The sequence below is a fragment of the Chelmon rostratus genome, chromosome 17 (assembly GCF_017976325.1).
Source record: "Chelmon rostratus isolate fCheRos1 chromosome 17, fCheRos1.pri, whole genome shotgun sequence".
NCBI lineage: Eukaryota > Metazoa > Chordata > Actinopteri > Chaetodontiformes > Chaetodontidae > Chelmon > Chelmon rostratus.
This window is the reverse complement of record NC_055674.1, coordinates 17715157-17733649: the sequence shown is the minus strand read 5'-3', so window position 1 is coordinate 17733649 and position 18493 is coordinate 17715157. Positions and strand designations below refer to the sequence as shown.

General features: G+C 46.3%; 1 protein-coding gene across 4 annotated transcripts in view; it reads left to right on the top strand.

Moving 5' to 3' along the window:
• The first annotated feature begins 844 nt into the window (after positions 1–844).
• LOC121621012 (RNA binding protein fox-1 homolog 2-like) overlaps positions 845–18493 on the top strand; it is a 40792-nt gene continuing 23143 nt past the window's right edge. For 2 of the 4 annotated variants that reach the window (XM_041957304.1, XM_041957303.1), the window contains exons 1-2: positions 845–1778; positions 11849–11899. In XM_041957304.1, coding sequence (XP_041813238.1) covers positions 1524–1778; positions 11849–11899 — 306 coding nt within the window. In that variant the 5' untranslated portion in view covers positions 845–1523. Of the gene's footprint in view, positions 1779–11848; positions 11900–15417; positions 15580–18493 lie in introns of those variants that run through there. The other 2 variants (XM_041957305.1, XM_041957306.1) reach the window with 2 other exon arrangements.

Below are 18493 nucleotides of genomic sequence, written 5' to 3'. Positions count from 1 at the left end.
CAGGCGCCCTGTCATTTAAGACCCACCAGGGGGCGCTAAAGCATTAAAAAAACACGACCCGTATATCATACCTTTAAAATAATCCAACTCGGAGACTCTTCATGCCATCTTGCTGTTCGTTTCATTTATTTTGCTTTCTATTTCCTTGGACCTTTTGGTTGTTAGGGGCTTTTCATTGTAGTTTACACTTGGCCATGCTCCAAAAACACCCATACAAACTTGAATCTATAAACTGAATATGTGTCAAGATGTGTTGAACAATTGAAGAATTTTAACATGCTAATGCATTATGTCATTTCAAAATGTGGCCATCCGTTGTCTTTTTGTGAATGTGAAGACCACCTAGAGACATGTTGTGTTATGATGCAGGGTTGCAGACCTTGAACGTAACATACATCATAAGTACCCGCATGAAAAAAAAATCTCCTGGAATTTTTTAAATGTAGCCTCTATCTTTTATTTTATGTACTTAAATTTGCCTTTTGTTTGTCTTGATAGTGAGCGTTTCCTCACCTGTGTCTGTATACTTTCATTGTTCTCAGATGTTTAGCCTCAGATGATTCAGAAGCAAATGTTGGCGGTTTTATGTGCATCAAAATAGCAGCATTTTCATTTTTATTTCGGCTAAACACTGAAATAGCGAGGACAGAGGAGGAGGGGGAGCGCCGTGGTGGCGGTGGGGGATTTGGGAAAAGAAGGAGAAGGAGACGGAGGAGAGGCAGACCTCAGACCAGCCCACCTCACCTCACTGTCCTCTCTGCCGTAGCCCGGTGCCCGTAGGCAAATCTGACCGCGGATCAGCGCACTCGGGCTCCCTCCACACTACGAGTTACACCAACTGGGACTCAGACCAGAGGAAATCGTGTTCGTCGGCAGCCAAGTCCGCACGCCAAGACACATCCATACAGAGCACGGCGAGGGAGCGGACGGAGTGACAAGAAGGGACTGAAATCAAGGGGAAGGCTGGTAGGAACAACAGAGAGGTTTAAGGCAAACACACATTTAGCGGCGAGAGGAGAAAGGACTGGCTGGACCCACACAAGGAGAAGTAGCCTTTACGCGAAGCTAATTTCCAACATTTTCTATTATTGGCAGCGAGAGTGTGCTCTCCGAGCCACATTTATAACGAGAGCTAGCGGAATGTAATGCTAGTAAGCTAGCTAATGTTAGCTAGCTAATTAGCTTGTAAGGCATTCAAGGGTCGGACGTGTGATCGTTATTAAAATAGGTCACGGTTTGGCGTCGTTTTACTTTTTTTGGGAGGAAAAAAGACTGTACTTATTGTGATTAGTCCATAATCCTGGCATGGTCATAATGTTCAGTCTCGAATAACGTTTGCTAACGCCAAGTTAGACAATAAACAGTGCTGTAAGCTGCCTCTATTGATGAAAAACTGTTCAAAATTATCCGTCTTCGCTTTTTGGGAGAAGCCAAATCTAGTGTGAATATCGAGCTGTGGACAAATCAGAAGGAGAAGGCAAAGGTAAAAAACAGACTTTTGACTGGTGACTGTCTGCCGTCCAATGTTAATGTCGACCGACGTTGCATCTATAATGCTACCCGTTAGTCGGGGAATAATGGACCGGGAAAGAGACATTGATACAGCAGCCGGACCACTTGCAAACGCGGCCGGGGGTCCAGCAGCTGTCCGGGGGATGAAGCGAGGAGACCCGGAGCCCGACGCTCAGACAGCCGCTGCCCTGACCGACTTAGCCGGAGCGGAGTGCAAAAGACCAAGGATAGACGGCACCGGGGGTGTTGTTGGTGACATCGGACAGGTAGGAAGGCAATGTTAACACATATACTGTCAATTTCTCACATCTGTGTCGTTTCTTTTCCAACCTCAGATCCATGTGTGCAGCATTGGGATTAAGTATCATCTGCCCTCCCCTTTCTTCTCCCTCAAAAGCTTTTGTTCCTAAGCATCAGCAGGGAGTGATGGTAATGTTTTGATAGGCCCCTTTCTCTCATCAACAACATAATCATGCATCATTGCAGCATAGAGAGAATCCTTTAATTGAAGCGCAATGGGTGGTTTGTGAATTACACAAGATGTGGCTCGGTGAAGTACTGTAGCCGTGCTCCTGGGGCTGCTCAGTGAGGCAGCATGACCAAGCCAGACAAAGGTAATATGATCCAGGCTCCATTGCTATGACAGACAGCAGCACAGCAAAGATCAGACCCATTCATCATGCCTGTCTCCTGGAAAGTAAACCAGTGCTTTCTCACTCATTGCACGTCACACATATATATGGGTGAATATATGTACAGATATACATGTACATGGATGAAATCAATCCCCTACGATCATAATTTGCAGTGAGTCATCTCATCGAATCCTGATACACACCGCATGTGCCATTAATCGCTCCGTGCCCCCCATGATTGTCGCTAGGTGTTAAAAGAGAGAGGCAGACGGGCATTGGGGGAGGGGTCACCACAGCCAAAGACAAAGAACAGAGCCTTTTGGTGTCGGCTGAAGGAGCGAGGGGGCTCAAGGGGGCCCTCCTTAACGCTGGTCTTCCCTGCTCTCATGACTCGACTGCTGAGACAGCAAAGCATCAGCAACCATTCGTGCCTCTGAAGGACTAATCTTTGTGTATTACAGTAAACCAGGGGACCGCGGAGGCACCTCTCTCACTCTCGCTTGCTCTCCCTGAATCTATTACTATTTATTTCTCTCTCTCTTGCTCTCTTATGAACACATGCACTACACATCATTCTTACACCTACACACATACGCTTTGAAGTGCCCATAATCCAACAGAACAAGGGAGAATTTTAGCTGACATCTGGTGTTTTAGTCCAGGGAAACAGCACTAACAGCAGTCGAAGGGCAGGCAGACATGGTTTGAGGTCATCTGCAGGTAATTGAATCCTGGGGAACTGGTAAAATACTTTAATTGGCTGTGCGACTGACCTGCTGCAATGACAAATGGGTCCCGTGTAATGCTCTGTGAGCCTCACAGAGGATGGATGCTGATGATGGGGAAAGGTTATAGCCTGCCGGCAAAGATGATGTGACAATGAGCAGCATGGCATGGGGAGGACTCTCGCTGCCCATCGGTTGTATTGATCGCTGGGCTCTGGGGGGGCGGTCAGGCTGGAAATAGGAGGGAGTAGAGCAGAGAGGGTCAGGGAGGATGAGTTGATGGGTGGATGGCAAGATAGAAAAGGGACCGGTGGATGCACATAGGAAGAGAGAGATGTAGATTTAAGAAGGTGGAGGACAAAGAGTAGTAAATAGCTAGGTTTGAATGGACACAGTATGTGGGTGAAAGGACAGTGGGGCTTGGATGGATAGATGTAGGGAGACAAAAAAGGATGGAGGCAAGGAGGGAGCAGACAGACAGGAAATCAGAGCCATTAGTTTGCATCCATCTGGGATCATGATAGAGGATGAGAGGAAAGTGATGGATGTCGGGAATGACATGATCAGTTGGGGGGAGATAAGCAGGAGGTTTGGCTCTGAGTGAAGATGAATAGTTCAATAACATTTTATGCAAAAGGTTAAAAAAAAAAAAGAATCACACTAAGGGCTAATGCTGGCAAGTCAGTCATGGTGGTTGAATGGCAGTGGCTCACTGTAGCTGAGTGGGTGCTCAGGATGAGTTCAGTGGATGCTCCTATTAAGTAAATGCACCTAACAATTATTATAGCATTCCCATTGAGAGCTGGAGGGAGTGGATCGCTGACCTTCCAGGCTGACTGTAAATCAGGACTGTAATAATAAATGAGAGTGCAGCCTCTTCTCCCTTTTGTTGCTCCTGCTCTCCTCCCCCCGCTCTGCAGACCCCTTTCAAACCCCCCCCCCCCTCTGCTGTTTCCCCTGCTCCCCTCTAGCTGTCCTCTGATTTCCCCCGCTCCTGTCTCCCCCAAGCATATTTCCAGATTGCTAATTGACTCCTGGTTCACAGGCTTTCAGTGTACCAGTGAGGTGAACCACCCCACCCCCTCCCTCCACCCTCTTTCTCCCTGCTGCCCCCTCCCCCATCTCTCTACCTACCTCCCGTCACTTAAATCTATGCAACATCCATCACTTTTTATGTCTCCCAGCTCCACATCTGTCTCGTCTCTTGTTTTCCTCTCGCATTTGCTTTCCTCCTCATCTTCGTCATGTATCGTCCCTCTTCTGCCTTTTATTTGTCTCCGCTCTCTCTGTTGGTAGTATTGACGTGTCCCCTCGAGGCAGTTGCTGTGGTCCACTCGGATGCAGTGGGAGTACGGTTCCTGGCTCTTGGTCGGCCTGTCTCTCGCTTTCTCTCTCTGTTTCGGAGAGCCGATTTGTCCTATCGTTGGCAGTAAAGAGGCTTTGTGTCGCGCTAACGAGATCAAAGCTCATTTAGGAGAGGGCATTAACCAGACTGATCGCTTTAACGGGTCAGAGCAAAGGGAGGGCGTCAGGTTCATATGAATGGGCAGATCACTGAGATAGGTTATTACCATGTTCACCACAAGCAGTACTCATCACATGGAGTGTTGCTTGTTTCTGTAGAATAAGTGCGCTTGTGTGAACTTTTTTGTCTGCCCAGGAGCCCAATGACAAATTGAGTCTGTCATATCGGTTGCTGATGACAATATATAGCTGCAAACAGTCAGCTCCTGACCGCTTGCCTTAAAAATGGGTGTTAAAGCATTCTTTGGAGGTCTGTTTGGATTTTTCTAAACTCCTGAAAGTAAATTGCACTCAAAATGTAAATATTTTATGCTGTTATTGTTCATTGCTAAACTCATTTATTAAGGAAACGTATCAAACATTGTCTGGATAGAGCTCTAGAAATGTGCAAATGTGCTCAATACAAACCTCAATGTGAGATGAGATGTGACATCAATTTGGTGTTTTTGATGTGTATTTGTCATTATTTTCAACATTATATAGAGTTGGACATTGCAGACTTACAAAATAATGAATAGGTTATTTACAATTTGAAGTAGTCATTGCTTTGTGTCCCTAATGCTTGACTGTGAGATAGAAAGATAAAATGCTATTGCTGCCTTTGCTCATGATGGCAGTTGTTGTAATTGTTGCATAGCCACAATAGTAACCTGCACGTAGCCAGAGAGTCTATGTGTAACTGTAGCTGAACAGACTGAAGTGTCCTTCAGAAGTCAGCAGCGTGAATTATTCACAGAAAAGAAGAAATGTCCACAGAAAGGGAGCAGTTTACAGAGAGGCAGAGGGTGTTGGTCCGGTTGTGTTCAGCCTGTACTGATATGTGTTCGTATTTGTTACAGAGGGTCGTGCACAAGCCTAGCTAGTCTCACATTCTGCTCTCCGCTGCTGTTTAATGATTGCTGTTAAACTTTGAGCTGCAGCGCAGCGGCGGAGTCACCCTTGACTTTTGAACCGGCAGCGATAAGCTAAGACTTCCCCAGACAAAGTTACTCAACTCATATTCTCTCTCTCTGTCTCTCTGTCTCTCTGTCTCTCTCTCTCTCTCTCTCTCTCTCTCTCTCTCTCTCTCTCTCTCTCTCGCTCTCTGTATGAGTGTGTGTCCAATTCACCATGCTTTATTGGCACAAGTGCAGAAGCCTATTGCCAAAGCACAAAGGAATAATCAGACTGAAGAAAGAAAAGGAAAAACACCATTCATAAAAAGAAGGAAATACAATAGACCTCTCGCTCGTTCTTTCTCTCGTTATATTCGTGGAAGGCCCACCAGTTTCATCTCCTTAACGTGACACTTGCATGTTAACGTTCCCTTTATGGTCATCATGTCAGCACTCCCCCACCCGATATGCCTCCTCCTCCCCCAGGCTGCCCCCAAACTGTCATATGTGCTCCCGTCTCCAGCTACACAGAGTGAAATGTCAATTCAGTGTTTCCCTTACATGGGGTCATCTATGATGCACTGTCGCAGTGTTGTCACAGCTGCCACAGTGACAGGAGTACTGAAAATTGTTGTGATACCTACCTGGATCAATTAGGGGTTGTGTAATGCTTTGTAATATAATTCATGCCCGTGGTGCACTACAAGCTTTGCTAAAACAAACTGAAATAATTAGATCTGACAGAAAACGATGAAGCAGCCTGTGCACCATATTGGTGTAGCTTATGGGGCACAAAAGGACAGACAGCTTCTCACCTTTTAAATGAAAGAACATCCTTAAGTACAATAACATAATGAAATAAAATGGATTAAACATGTTGCCATAATTTTACTGAATGATTAATTACTGCCATGGAAGTTTCACATCACAGATTTCTTTTAGATTTTTAGCCACAGTAAAAGATGTTTGCTCAACAAAGGGCATGTGATTAACGGTATCTGCTGCGGTGTCTGAAACGGGCAAATTAATTAGCAGGTGCTGAGTACAAGCGCTAAGGAGTTATGTTGCAGTGAAATCTGCAACACGTATTTGCAGTGATAATGTTTTTTAAATTTTTGCTTAATAAGTACGTAAGGGGAAAAAAATCTGTATGTATGATTCATAAAATAAACTGAAGGCATCTTTAAAAAGTGATTCCAAAAAAGTTGGGACGCTGAGTAAAATATACATGAAACAGATCAATAGATCAATTCCTCAGGCAGCACTGCATTAAAAACTAACACGATTGTATAAAGGATTAGGGGGTGTGCAATATCCCACCATTAATGATAATATCAGCTTAATTTTTAACATGAAACAAAAATTCATATTGTGATAATGGCAGTACCGGCTCAGCGTAGCATCACTGAATCAGAAATATCCTGAAATATCCTGATTTTATTTTAGGGCCGTACCGCCCACCCACCAGGATATTACCACACAGCCATGGGGACACTTTGGAAAACTATTGTCGATGAGCGCATTTCAGATTGTTTTGGAAATCATGGAGATCGTGTTCTGTGGGCTTAAGAGGATAAGGACCATTCAGATTGTTTTCAGTGCAAAGTTCAAAAGCCAGTATCTGTGAATGTATGGGGTTGTGTTAGTGCCCATGGTATGAGTAACTGGCACATCCATGAAGGCAACATTAATGCTGACAGGTACATGCAGGTTTTTGGAGCAGCTGCCATACAGTCGTCTTTTTTTAGGGACATCCCTGCTTATTCCAGCAGCGTGGCTTCTTAGTAAAAGAGTGCAGGTACTAGACTCGCTGCCTGGAGTCCAGACCTGTCCCCCATTGAATGTGAGTGGTACATTTTGAAGCGCAAAATACGACAACAGACTGACTATCTTGTGTTTGTACCTTATTTATTCAATTGAATGTAGATTGAAAAGGTTTTGCATTGCATCATTGCATTCTGTTTTTATGTATGTTTTGCACAGCGTCCCAAGTTTTTTGGAGGCTGGGTTGAACTTCATCCTGATGTGCTGGTTGATGGTTGAGTCAGCAGAGGATTTGGCCCTTTGACGGTTGTAATGCTACCACAACATGATGAATGTGTCATGGCAGTGTTGTGCATGTATTCCATTCATTACTCCAAGAAACCGCACTGCATGTAGGCCTACACATCAGCACCTGCGTATTTCTGAACTCCCAGCCATCTGTTGTCATTAGCGGGCCTTGCAGTCGGAAGAAACAGTCATAAATAAATACACCCAGCAAATGCCCTCTAGTCACATGTTTTGTTTTTCGGATTGGAAAAAATGAGCTTTGTCCAGTTCGTATCAGAGGCGTCAAAGACTATTACTTGTTTAGAAAGTACATAAAGGAAAGAAAAATGGATGGCTGTAGCTGTCCCATTCTGTGGGCACATTTTGGTGTGAAAAAGGTGCTATTCTCAAAAAAAGGCCTTCAGTCTTTGGGGGAAACACTGCAGTTCTTGGCTTTCAACCCTTCCTCTTGGTTGTCTTTGCGTCCTTTGTGTTCATATCGACTGTGTCCGTTGTCATTTTCAACCTCGTCATTTGGCTTCGATATGCCTTTTGGAGCAGCTCACGTTGACAAATCACATCCATCACGTTCTGTCCCGTGCCCTTCGGTCTGTTCTGCTACTGCCTTCCCCCTTCACTTCTTGTGTGTTTTACGGCGGCTCCGAGTGCGCCTCGTTCATCTGTAGTCTTTCCCACTCGGCCGTGATTTGTTGACTTCAGTGAGTTTTGAGGTTGCTGATTATACTGGGCCAAAGATAGCCAAGAACCTCTCGCAGACAACACTTGATGAATGATTGGTTTTCCACTTCTCAGATCCCGTCATGTTTGTGAGGCTGTTAAAAGTAATTTGACTGTTGTTGATTCTGGCTCGTAGATCACAGCCTCTGTTGAGGTGAAAGGCGGGACCTTCTCTGTAGTTTTTGCCATGTTTTTGTCAAAAAGTTTCAGGATTTTAGGCTTTTGGGTGCGTTGGTGGTAGCAGGTGGGATTTTTCTTACATTTGGTGATATGATTGAAACCATAATAAAGCCAAACACCGGAGCAGTCCACCTCCTCAGGCTGTTCTGTTAGGGCTCACTGGATGCCTGCAGCAGCCCCCTTAATTACCCTGCTCCCCTCCTCCCCCCGTCTCCCTCCCCTCTCACCATCTGTTGACCTCATGTCATTTTGCCTTCCTTCACCACGGCTGCTCCTTTTTCTTCCCCTGCTCCTACCCGTTTGCTCCAGCAACTCCCCAACTTCTTTCCTTCTCCTAAAATAGCAAGTCGGAGAGAGAGAGAGAGAAAATAAACAAGAGAGACGCCCTTTAGTTTTGCCCTCCGCGGAGTCAGAGAGGGGGACACAGAGAGAGAGTGAGTGTTAATGTGTGTGACTGCTTTTCTGTGCTTTTGCTGATCCCTGCCAGTGGAGTCTGAAACCCTCACAGTCAGCCAGCCGGCGCCTTCAAAGGCTCCTCCTCGCTCACAAACTATATGGAATTAACTTAATGGAAACTTGCAGAAGTGCAGTGCGAAAGCCCCGCTTTCAACCTGGACAGGCTTAGTGCAGCATGCCGTGTTCTTTTTTCACTTATTCAAAAGAAAAAAAAAGTACGGCAGGCATAAATGTGCCTGCTGCCGTATGCTTACTTTTCAAGACACTCAGACATGTAATATACTAAAAGCAATGGCATATGCCATAAAGAGTGTGTGTCTGTGAGCGTGCGTGCCTTAGCGTGAGTGTGGGTAAACAAGAGTCTCTGAAAACTAGGTATCGAATTCAGACCCCCAATCCCTTCCCCCACCCCTTAAGAAAATATAAATCACATGGCATTCTTCACTTATGACTCATTGTCTCCATTTCACGCAAGTTTCATTGCTTTATATTTCTCTCCCCTTTCTTGGCTCTGGCCGTCTTATTCCCCACATTCCTCCTCCTCCTGTGTGTGTCTGTCCCTGCCCTTATTTTCATCTCGCTCTGTTTTTTCTTTTCTTTTCTTTTCTTTCCTTTCTTTCTCCTCTGCCCCCCCCCTCCATCCACCACACTCCCTCCCTCCCCCCTTGCAGACAGATTGATTCCAGATGTTGCTAAACTCTCTCCCTCCTCCTGTTCTTCTCTGTAAACTCCTCCTCTCCCTTCTCTTTCCACTCTGTCCACTGTTGAGCCAACAGTGAGTCTATAATACGATGGTTGGGTATAATTTTGGTTTAGATTTCACTGCCGTTCCAGTTTTTCTCCCAGTTTTTGTAGCTGAGTGCAGCGCCTTCATCCTTACTTGACTGCAGATGTGATTAAAGACACTAATTCTTAGCATTTAATCACCTGTAATTGTATGTGTTTTGTTGTAACATTGCTGCTTTATCACATTACCTCAGCTGCTTTGGTGGCCCACCACCACTGAACGAATACAGCCCAAACAGTCATCAAATACAATGTTCGCTCCAGCGTTTGGTGCACTGAAACCAGAACGTCAGCTCAGTCCTATTTGAAATGCAGAGCAGTGTTGGTAACTCCCAACATGCATCTCTTTTTATTTAAAATATAAAGAGTTTTCTCATTCTCATTCACATTGCCTGAGGCTTTGTAGACTTGAGATTCTGCTCTGAACAGCCCCCTTATTACTGCATTTCTATATGTGCTGTGGTGAGCACCGGCGGCCTTTTACACAGTCAGTATTTGGCTGAATATAAGCCTGTCCATTCCGCTGGAAATGCGGCGCACCAAGGAGAGTGTTCCCCCTGGGGACGAGGCACGAGGGGGAAATTGGTTCCAGATGAAACAGGAAGTGCAGAGTGGAGACAAAGAAAGGGCTGTTTCAGACAGGGGAAAGGGAGGACGGGCCCCGAGTCTGGATACAAACACACATGCACAGAGTCAGTTTGCTGCCCGCGGCATCAAAAGAAAAATGTTTCTTTCTCATTCTTACCTATTCTTAACATGTGGCGCAACCACGTACTCTTATTCCTCCTCGGTTTCCCGCTATCCAGCTCCGTCTAGACATTTCTTCCCTTCATTCAATCATCACCACATCTGTTTTTGGTCTTAAGTCCCAGTGTTGCAAAGCGATCTACTGCATAATGGTAAATAGTAAATGGACTGCATTAATATGGCACTGTTCTAGTCTACTGACCACTCAATGTGCTTAACTACACATGCCAGGACACTTGGACATGCTGACCGGAGGAGCCGGGGATCGAACCGCTGACCTTTGATTAGTGGACGATCCACTTTACCTCCCGAGCCACAGCTCTTCGGGATCAGCTTTGATAGCTTTGTTTGTCTGTGTGTTTAGACAGTGTGTCAATCTGCCGTCACCGTGGCCTCTCGTCTCAGACACTTGCCCTTGATTGGTTAGATGAACGGCATCAGGAAGTGATTCCCACAGGAGGCAGCTCGAGGTCGGGGCCAGGAGGTTAACTCTCTGTTGACACTCCTCAGAAGCCAAATCTGCCCTTCTCGTCGCTGTGGCATTGCACGGCCCACACTCAAGCTGTTTGCTGAATGGAGGGGTGCATTCAGGCCAAGGGGCAGCACATGGATCTGAGACATTTTGTCTGCTCCTTGGTCCTGCAGATTAAATGTAACGAAAACATCAGCAGTTCTAAAGACTTACACCCCATCCCCCAGCGCATACATATACGCACACTCACATGTTTCTTTCTTTCCTCTACCCCCTCAGACCTCCCCCCCCCCTCCCCTTCTCGCCTAGTGAGACTCATGCCTCGGCATGAGTCTCACTAGGCAGTCATGTTTTCTCTGCGAGGCATGCCAGCAGGCTAGACTGTGCCGGTGTCATCTCTCTAACTGCTGTCACAATATCATCGTTTGGTTAACTTTCCCCATTGTTCCAGTCCTCCTCCTGTCTCTCCCTCTTTGCCTTTCTCTCTTCTTTTGCCCCCTCCGCCTCACCTAGCTCTGCAGCAAACAATGGCTGCCCTTGGTGGGGCAAAATGACACTGGAGGAGAAAATAATAGTCGCACACAAAAGAGAGGAAGAGAGACAGAAATAATCTAATTAAAAGTAATTACTGAGCAATTAACCACAACACTGGTTTCTGGGGCAGGGTCGATGAGGGATGGGGGGCTCAGCCTCTGCTAGTGGATTTTGATTGGTTAGTACGGCTGGATATGAAAACTCGGCAGTGATGGTTCACCAGTCATGACAAACTGTTAACTGTTGACTTAATTCAGTCAGTTTTCTCCCTTCAGGGAAGTGTCTTCTGCAGTCGTTTGAACTTTGTTCTCCTGTGGGCAACGAGAAACAAAAGCACGCTGTAGATGTTTGGGTTTAATTTTAAGGTTTAGTAGTGAGTTGTATGACTTGATTATATAAGCAGGTTTTGACAATAGTAAAGGACGTTGAAAAAAATTCCAGTTGTACCAACCTCTCGTTTGTTCTCTTTTTGTCTCTGCTTAGTTTGAAAACAAGCCAAGTGGAGGTTTGCGTCTGGGAGTGCATTTCACCCGCAATGCAAAAGTTTCGGACTGTCATGCTGCATCCACTCAATTTTTCAAAAGCCCAACCACTTACACTGCTCTCTTCCCTCTTTCCTGTTGTCTCTTGCAGAACAATGAGCCTTTAAACCCAGGTTTCCATGGATACCCAACTCACAGTCAGGTAAGAGATTAGTTACTGCTTGCAAACCTCTGGCACAATAAATTAAAAAAATAATGTAATGCAGAATCCTTGACTCGCTTGAGATATGAGTTTTGGTTCTCATGCAGTTTCTGTCTCATGGGATGTTAAAAAAAAAGAAGGAAATAGAAGCAAAAATGAAACAGCGTGGCACTTCTTATAGGGTAGCTGCAGTCTTTATAGTCTGTCTCCACTAAAATGTGGAACAAAAGTGTGACATTTTTTGCATACAGTATAATCTGCATCATTTTAGAAGCCAACTCTTTATTCTGTTTGGCCACAGGGAATGTAGTGCTGTCGTCCATCCAGTCCTATAGCAGGATAGGGTCTGTTGCACTACGGCATCATTATCGAGACAATTATGAAGTTCTGCAGGGGCTCTTCCATTTTTCTTCGGCTGCAGCCTATGGTAGTATATAAACGATGGCTGTTAGAAGAATTGATGAAAGGGGAGCTGCTAGTGATTGAGCTTCTCTTTCAAAAGCTTGACCCTCAGAACGTAGAGAGAAATTATGCCATCACCTTATTTAAGCTGAGCTCTGCACGCTCGATGTGCAGCACTGTTTCACAAAACCGTTCCTATCCCCTCGCACTTTCTCTCTTTTTAGGCCTCTCTCGGTCTCTTTCTCATTCTGAGTGTCTCTCCATGCATATTTCTCTCAGTAATGAGTGCCTTATGTGTGCAGCGTAGCGGCAGGGTAGCTGACTATTTTCTTATCTACCTCCAAGCAGCAGAACACAATGAGCAGCTTAAACCAGCTCAGTATTCATGTGCGTGTGTGTGTGTGTGTGTGTATATGCACATGCACGCGCCATCCCCATTTGAGAGAAAGGCCTCTGCATCTGAGATGTGCGTGTGCACCTTCGTCTGTGTTTGCGTGCGCTCGTGCATCTCCAGCCCGTGTTCCGGATGTGCAGCTCTCTGGCAGTGCCACAGGAGGGGAGTGTTGGTCTGTGAGCCTGTTCGACCTCCCTGCCCGCATCACAACATGGGAGATTCTCCGAGGCCTCATCCCCTCTCATGTATTCTTTTTTTTCCTCTCCTCTACTCTGTTTGACACTCCAATTCCTGCTCTACCCTTCCTATTGCCATCTTGGGAACACCGCTCTCCGAGAGTGTACGAGGGAGACTTAAAGAGGACGACGCTGTAAGGATTTGGCGCTCTGTTCGTCAATTTTATGCAGATTTCTCATCCCTTGCGTCCAGTATTCAGTTATTTCTGCCCGACAACAAAAAAGAAGAGATTGGCAGGCAAAGAAGGAATGGGAGGATGAGACAGAAAAGTGGAGCAGAGGTGAAACAGAAATGGAAGCAAGTTATTTAAGATGGCTAGCCTGCAGGGCACCAATTCATACAATCGGTAGCTGCACTGACTTATATTCCAGTCTTAGCCCTCACCTGCCTGGGTTCATGTGCTAGTAAGACAAACACCTGGGTAGAGACTGCTTGTGATCTGCAGTACGTCTGAGCTTCCCTTGTCATCTGCTGGATTGAGAGCCAACGCACACTGCCGCATTTGTTTTATAAATGATTTAAAACTCGTCCCTGCTAATGTATTCTACCCTTGAGCACACATATTGGGAGTCTCCAGCACGCTAGCTGCTGGTTATCATGCAAATGGAGCTAGCCGAGCCTAGCTTAGCCAGATTGGCTTTTCCGTTGCTGCAGTACATTTGTCTTGGTAATGCTCCTCTCTGATGTTATGTATGCATGTTTGAACTGCCTATAGGCCTGCTTGTGTCAATATGAGTGTGTTAAACGGTGAAGGGTTCCTGTGGGTCCCTGCTGCTGCACACTGCGAGGGGTAAATGTGTGTGTGTGTCTGTGTGTGTGTGTGTGTATGTATGTATGTGCATGCATGGTCGTTCTGACCCGTGGGGCCTGTCAGTCTCCTGCTGTTTAGGTCACAGAAATGATCAGGGTTAACAACACACACGCAAACATGCATACAAACAAGTCCTAGGGGCTACACACTCAAGCGTGTTTCTATGATTTAGCCATAGCAGCCAAAATGTTCAGGCTTACTCCTATAGAAGAGTTAAGCCTGAGCTATTGATTATCGTTAGATGCTATTGTTTGAAGTAGAAGGCCTTTGTTTGAATTACCTGATGAGCATGGGATGGATATAGCCTTTTTGTTTGAGCATGTCCGCCGGCTAAGGTGCAGCAGCATGAATATGGTCATGGCACATCTTTGTGTACATTATGTGCATGTGTTTGTGTGAGACTGCGTGTGTGTTTATCGCTGTGTTCAGTCTGTGCGCTTAATCCTCAGATCATCCCCTATTCATCCTCTCATCCTCCTCACTTACAGCCCTAATCCTGTCATCCCTGGCTTTTTTTTTTCGCCCGGCCCTTTATCCATTTATCTCTCTATCCCTTTATCTCTCGCTCGCACCCACTACTCTTCTGTCTCTGCCACCCATTCCAGCCGAGCTCCCTTCTTTTGCCCCTTTTCCCCCCGCTACCTCCAGTCACTTATCTTGCCCTCCCTCCATCCCTCCATCCCTCCGGACCCAGTTCTAGCCAGACTCAGCAGATGTCTGAAAGCTTGGCATCAGGGCTTTTTTTCCGCAGAGTTCAGTCCCTCCCATATGAAAATGCGGTGCAAGGAACTGCACTCTCATCTCTGCAAATTAAGCGCCTCCTAACAATACAGTGGTGAGGGAACTGAGCCTGAGCCAGAAGGAAAAGGCGCAATGCAGCGTAATACAGATTCATGTTCAGGTTGAGGTTTAGATACTGGAATCGGGGCTGGCGCTCCCTCAGTTTTGTGAGACTTCCATCTGTGTGATGAAGGGAGCTGCAGCACAGAGATGGTGATCTAGGAGCCTACCCACGCAGCTAGCTACCTAGCTGTCTACCGACTGGCCTACCTACCGCTGCTTTTTGGAGCTGACAGGCTGCCACGCAATAAATAAATCATCAAAAAAACGCTGCAATGCAGTGGGGGTCGCATTCGTGTTCTGTACTCTCAGGCAGCCAGTGCGTGGATAGAAGACAGCATCTTCTTCCTTCCTGTTCCTTTTCTCTCTCCTGGGGGTTCGAGGAGACAGCACCAACAGCTTTCTGACTCCCATCTAGACACAGGGTTAGATGGCTACATGGAAGGATGGATGTTTTGATGGATAGGAGGGACTGAGGCTGAGAGGGAGGGAAAGTTTTAAAAGAGGGGCGGGAACAAGAGGAAGCAGGGGGAGCAGCAGGACGTGTAACGCGAGTGTGTGAATGACAGACGCAGAGCAAAGAGAAGAGAGAGAAAGGAGGCGAGAAGAGACTCAGGCTGTCAGGAGGAGAGAGACAGAAAGGCCCGAGGGGGATCAGAGCAGCGGGGCCGCAGAGACGAGGAGAAGAGAGGCAGAGAGTGACAGGCAGACGAGGCTTGCGTGCTGGAGAAGTGGAAGAAGGGACACCGGCGAAGGGAAGGTGGAGGAAGAGGGAGTGAACGAGGGAGAATTTGAATGTGTGAGACAGACGTGGACTGAAGCCATCGTCGGCTCATGGTCTTAGAGCACCGACAGAGGAGAGGAGGAACAGGAGGAGAAACAGAGACACAGAGGGAAGGGGAGAGGAGAAGGAACGGGAAAGTGGAGAGCTGGTCAGCAGCAGTTGTTCCTCTAGATCAGACAATGATGGGGCTGTACTACCCTGCAATTCTGCCGGTAAGTTCACCGCTTAAGCAGAGCTTCTTTGTGTAAACAACTCTGTGCATATATTGAGAACCGCAAGATCAGAACTAGAAAAGTGAGAGCGATTATTAATCATTTATTTTCATTGGTTTGGCCGGTTGAATCTGTAATTGGTGTTCTGTTCATGGCATGGCCTGTTTTGTTTTGCTGTGTCTTGGCCCAGGTGAGGCCTTTGTCAGATAGTTGGCAGGGCATCAAACTAACAGCAGGGCTCGTCCCTGCAGCTCTGCTCCTTTCACTTTTTTAACTCTTTGCGCTCAACTGTCTTTAATTGTTTTGGAAGAAATCATGCCAGCGGCTTCTTACCACTGTGATTATGCAACGTTTTGTCCTTGTGTTGCTGGAGTGGAGACGGTACATGGCGAGGCATTGGTCGAATTGTAGGCTTGCACAAGCATGGCTGAGTGGCAGCACTTTTGTCACCGTATCCTATAATGTTTATACAGTGGATGTGTGCTAGGCTTCTCTTAGCATATGGTGGGCGTGTCTGTGCTACTTTAGCAGAAAGACAGCCTGAGGATGAGAGCCGTTTTCTCGCTCTGTTCTAGCATGTCCCGCTCTCTGGTCTTGGGTTCCATTTGGCCTTAAGGGGGGGGTGAAGGGATTGGGGGAGGTGGCAGGGAAGTACGTGCAGACACGAGGTAGCAACCGCTGCACAGCCGCCCGTGTTGACATGCATGTATACCGGGTGCTGCATGCTCTCGCCATGCTGACTGCACACAGTGTCATGTTATATTTCATGTATACGTTCGTGTGTGTGTGTGTGTCATGTCACGTCATGTGCACACAGAGGGCGGAGGCTGAGATTCTGTCAAGCGATTCAACGTTGTCATCCAAGCTGTCCATGCAGTTCAAACTTCATCTGTCCCTGGATTGAGGGAGACAGGTGCCAAGGCACAGTTGTTTCTGCACACACACACTCACACACAGTCACACACGCACACACACACACACACAGCCAGTTGTTGCTACTTCTACAACCCCCACTCGCTTATGGCACACAGGCACACTTAGTCCATATTAATGAATAGACAGCAACAACCCTGTGTTTTGGTGACACAACCACACAGGCACACATACCCACTACCTGCATTTCACCTGATCGCAGGGCTCCCTCTCATTGGTTGTTCCCTGGTCATCAGCGTTAACACATGACACGCCACTCCAACGACATCACAGCTAAATCACAAAATAACAACAAAGCCTAATCTGTATATTTCTTAAAGAGGTGTAGACATGTGGAACATGTGAAGTAGAGGTGCATGTCACTGTTGATGTGTTTCTTCTCTTTTTCCTCTCTCTCTCTCGTTCTACCTCCTCTGCCCCCCCCCCCCCTCAGGCTAGAGCAGCTGTAAGCTAAACACATTATTCTTCTTCAAAGGGAATGACACCAAATGGAGGATGGCGGTAGTAACCAGAAGGGTGTAAGAGCAGGGTGGGGAGGAAGTGCGGGGGTTAGTTCCATGTGGGAATGCACTTTAAAGGTGACACGCCACCAGTCACACTGTCCTCTGTAAAATTTATGGAACTACTCTCTATTTTGGGTGACACGTCTCTATACTGCAGTATACACTGTGGACAAGAGTTACTGTTAAATCCTCGGTTTAATTTGCTTGATGGCACCATCAAAGCTGAGTTAAGTGCATGCTGGACAGTGTCTTGTCAGGGGCAACTCACCTAAACCTACCATGGATTCAGGGCTGATTGATTTATCAGATTCTTGCAAGATGTGTATAGCGTTAGGGCCCTGTGAAGTTTGTCTCCAGATTCCATTTTGATTTTCCTGAATTCTGTGTTTTACTTATTCAAAAATATTCAGAATTTAATGAATGTAACTGAGTTGGATGTAACCCAACATTGCACTAGTTTTAATCAAATGGATCTTCTGCAGGACAGCCTCCATATACAGCTTGAACACATCGGGTATTCAGGCGACGCTCCTGCCTGTTTACAATGACCAGAAATGGACGCAGCCTTTTCATCTTTTTCGATGAAATCATGAAAATTGAGTAATTATAACGCTCACAAAAGCTTTTTTTTTTTGTCGAAACGTAATGCAGTTAAAGCTAGCTGCATTAGCTGTCTTGAGTCTCGACAGTCCCGTAAACTGCAGCAGATGTGCACAGTTAAATTTAATTTTCACGTGTCTCCTGATTCCAGGTGGCTACCTCAAAGTGTATCTGATGGTTGCATCTACATGAGGGATAGACAGAAAAAATGCTCCGCACACTGATCCTCTTTTTGCTAGTGAGGCATCCTTCTCTGGTAACCAGAGGTGAAGCCATGAGGGTCGACCGATCGGAGTGTGGATTCTACGTCTTTCACTCTGTCCATACATGCCAGGACACTGATGCTAGCAACCAGCTGTCTGCAGATGTCAGGCTGACGTCATCAGACACAAAGAGCAGGAGTAGGTGAATGAGCCAGCAGACTTTTCTGCTCTGTCTGTGCTGAAACTGATTATTAGAGTGGACGTCTGTGCGCTACTTAGTTGAAGCATCTGCGACCGACTATCCTATACAGTTTGAATATGTATAACAATGACAACCTTTTAAGTTGAGGAGGTTTCCTGCATCTTGCATGAAAAACCATTGCTTACAATTGTGAATTGTCCATAAGATTCGATAACAAGTGTTTATTTTTGGCCACGTCACCCAGACCTACTTGAATTTCTACCTTGATGTATTCCCAGTGACAAATGAACATGGCTCCATAATGATTTCGCTGATGTGCCGATTCTGAAAAGGCGCCTGTTAGATTGCAGAGGGGGCGTCGTCGCTGCAGCAGGATGGCGTTGAAGCATTGAGCCTGCCTATTTTCATGTCTGTTTTTTCACAGTTCAACAAAAAATATGTCAGCATAACTGGCTGTCTGAAAATATGTGCGC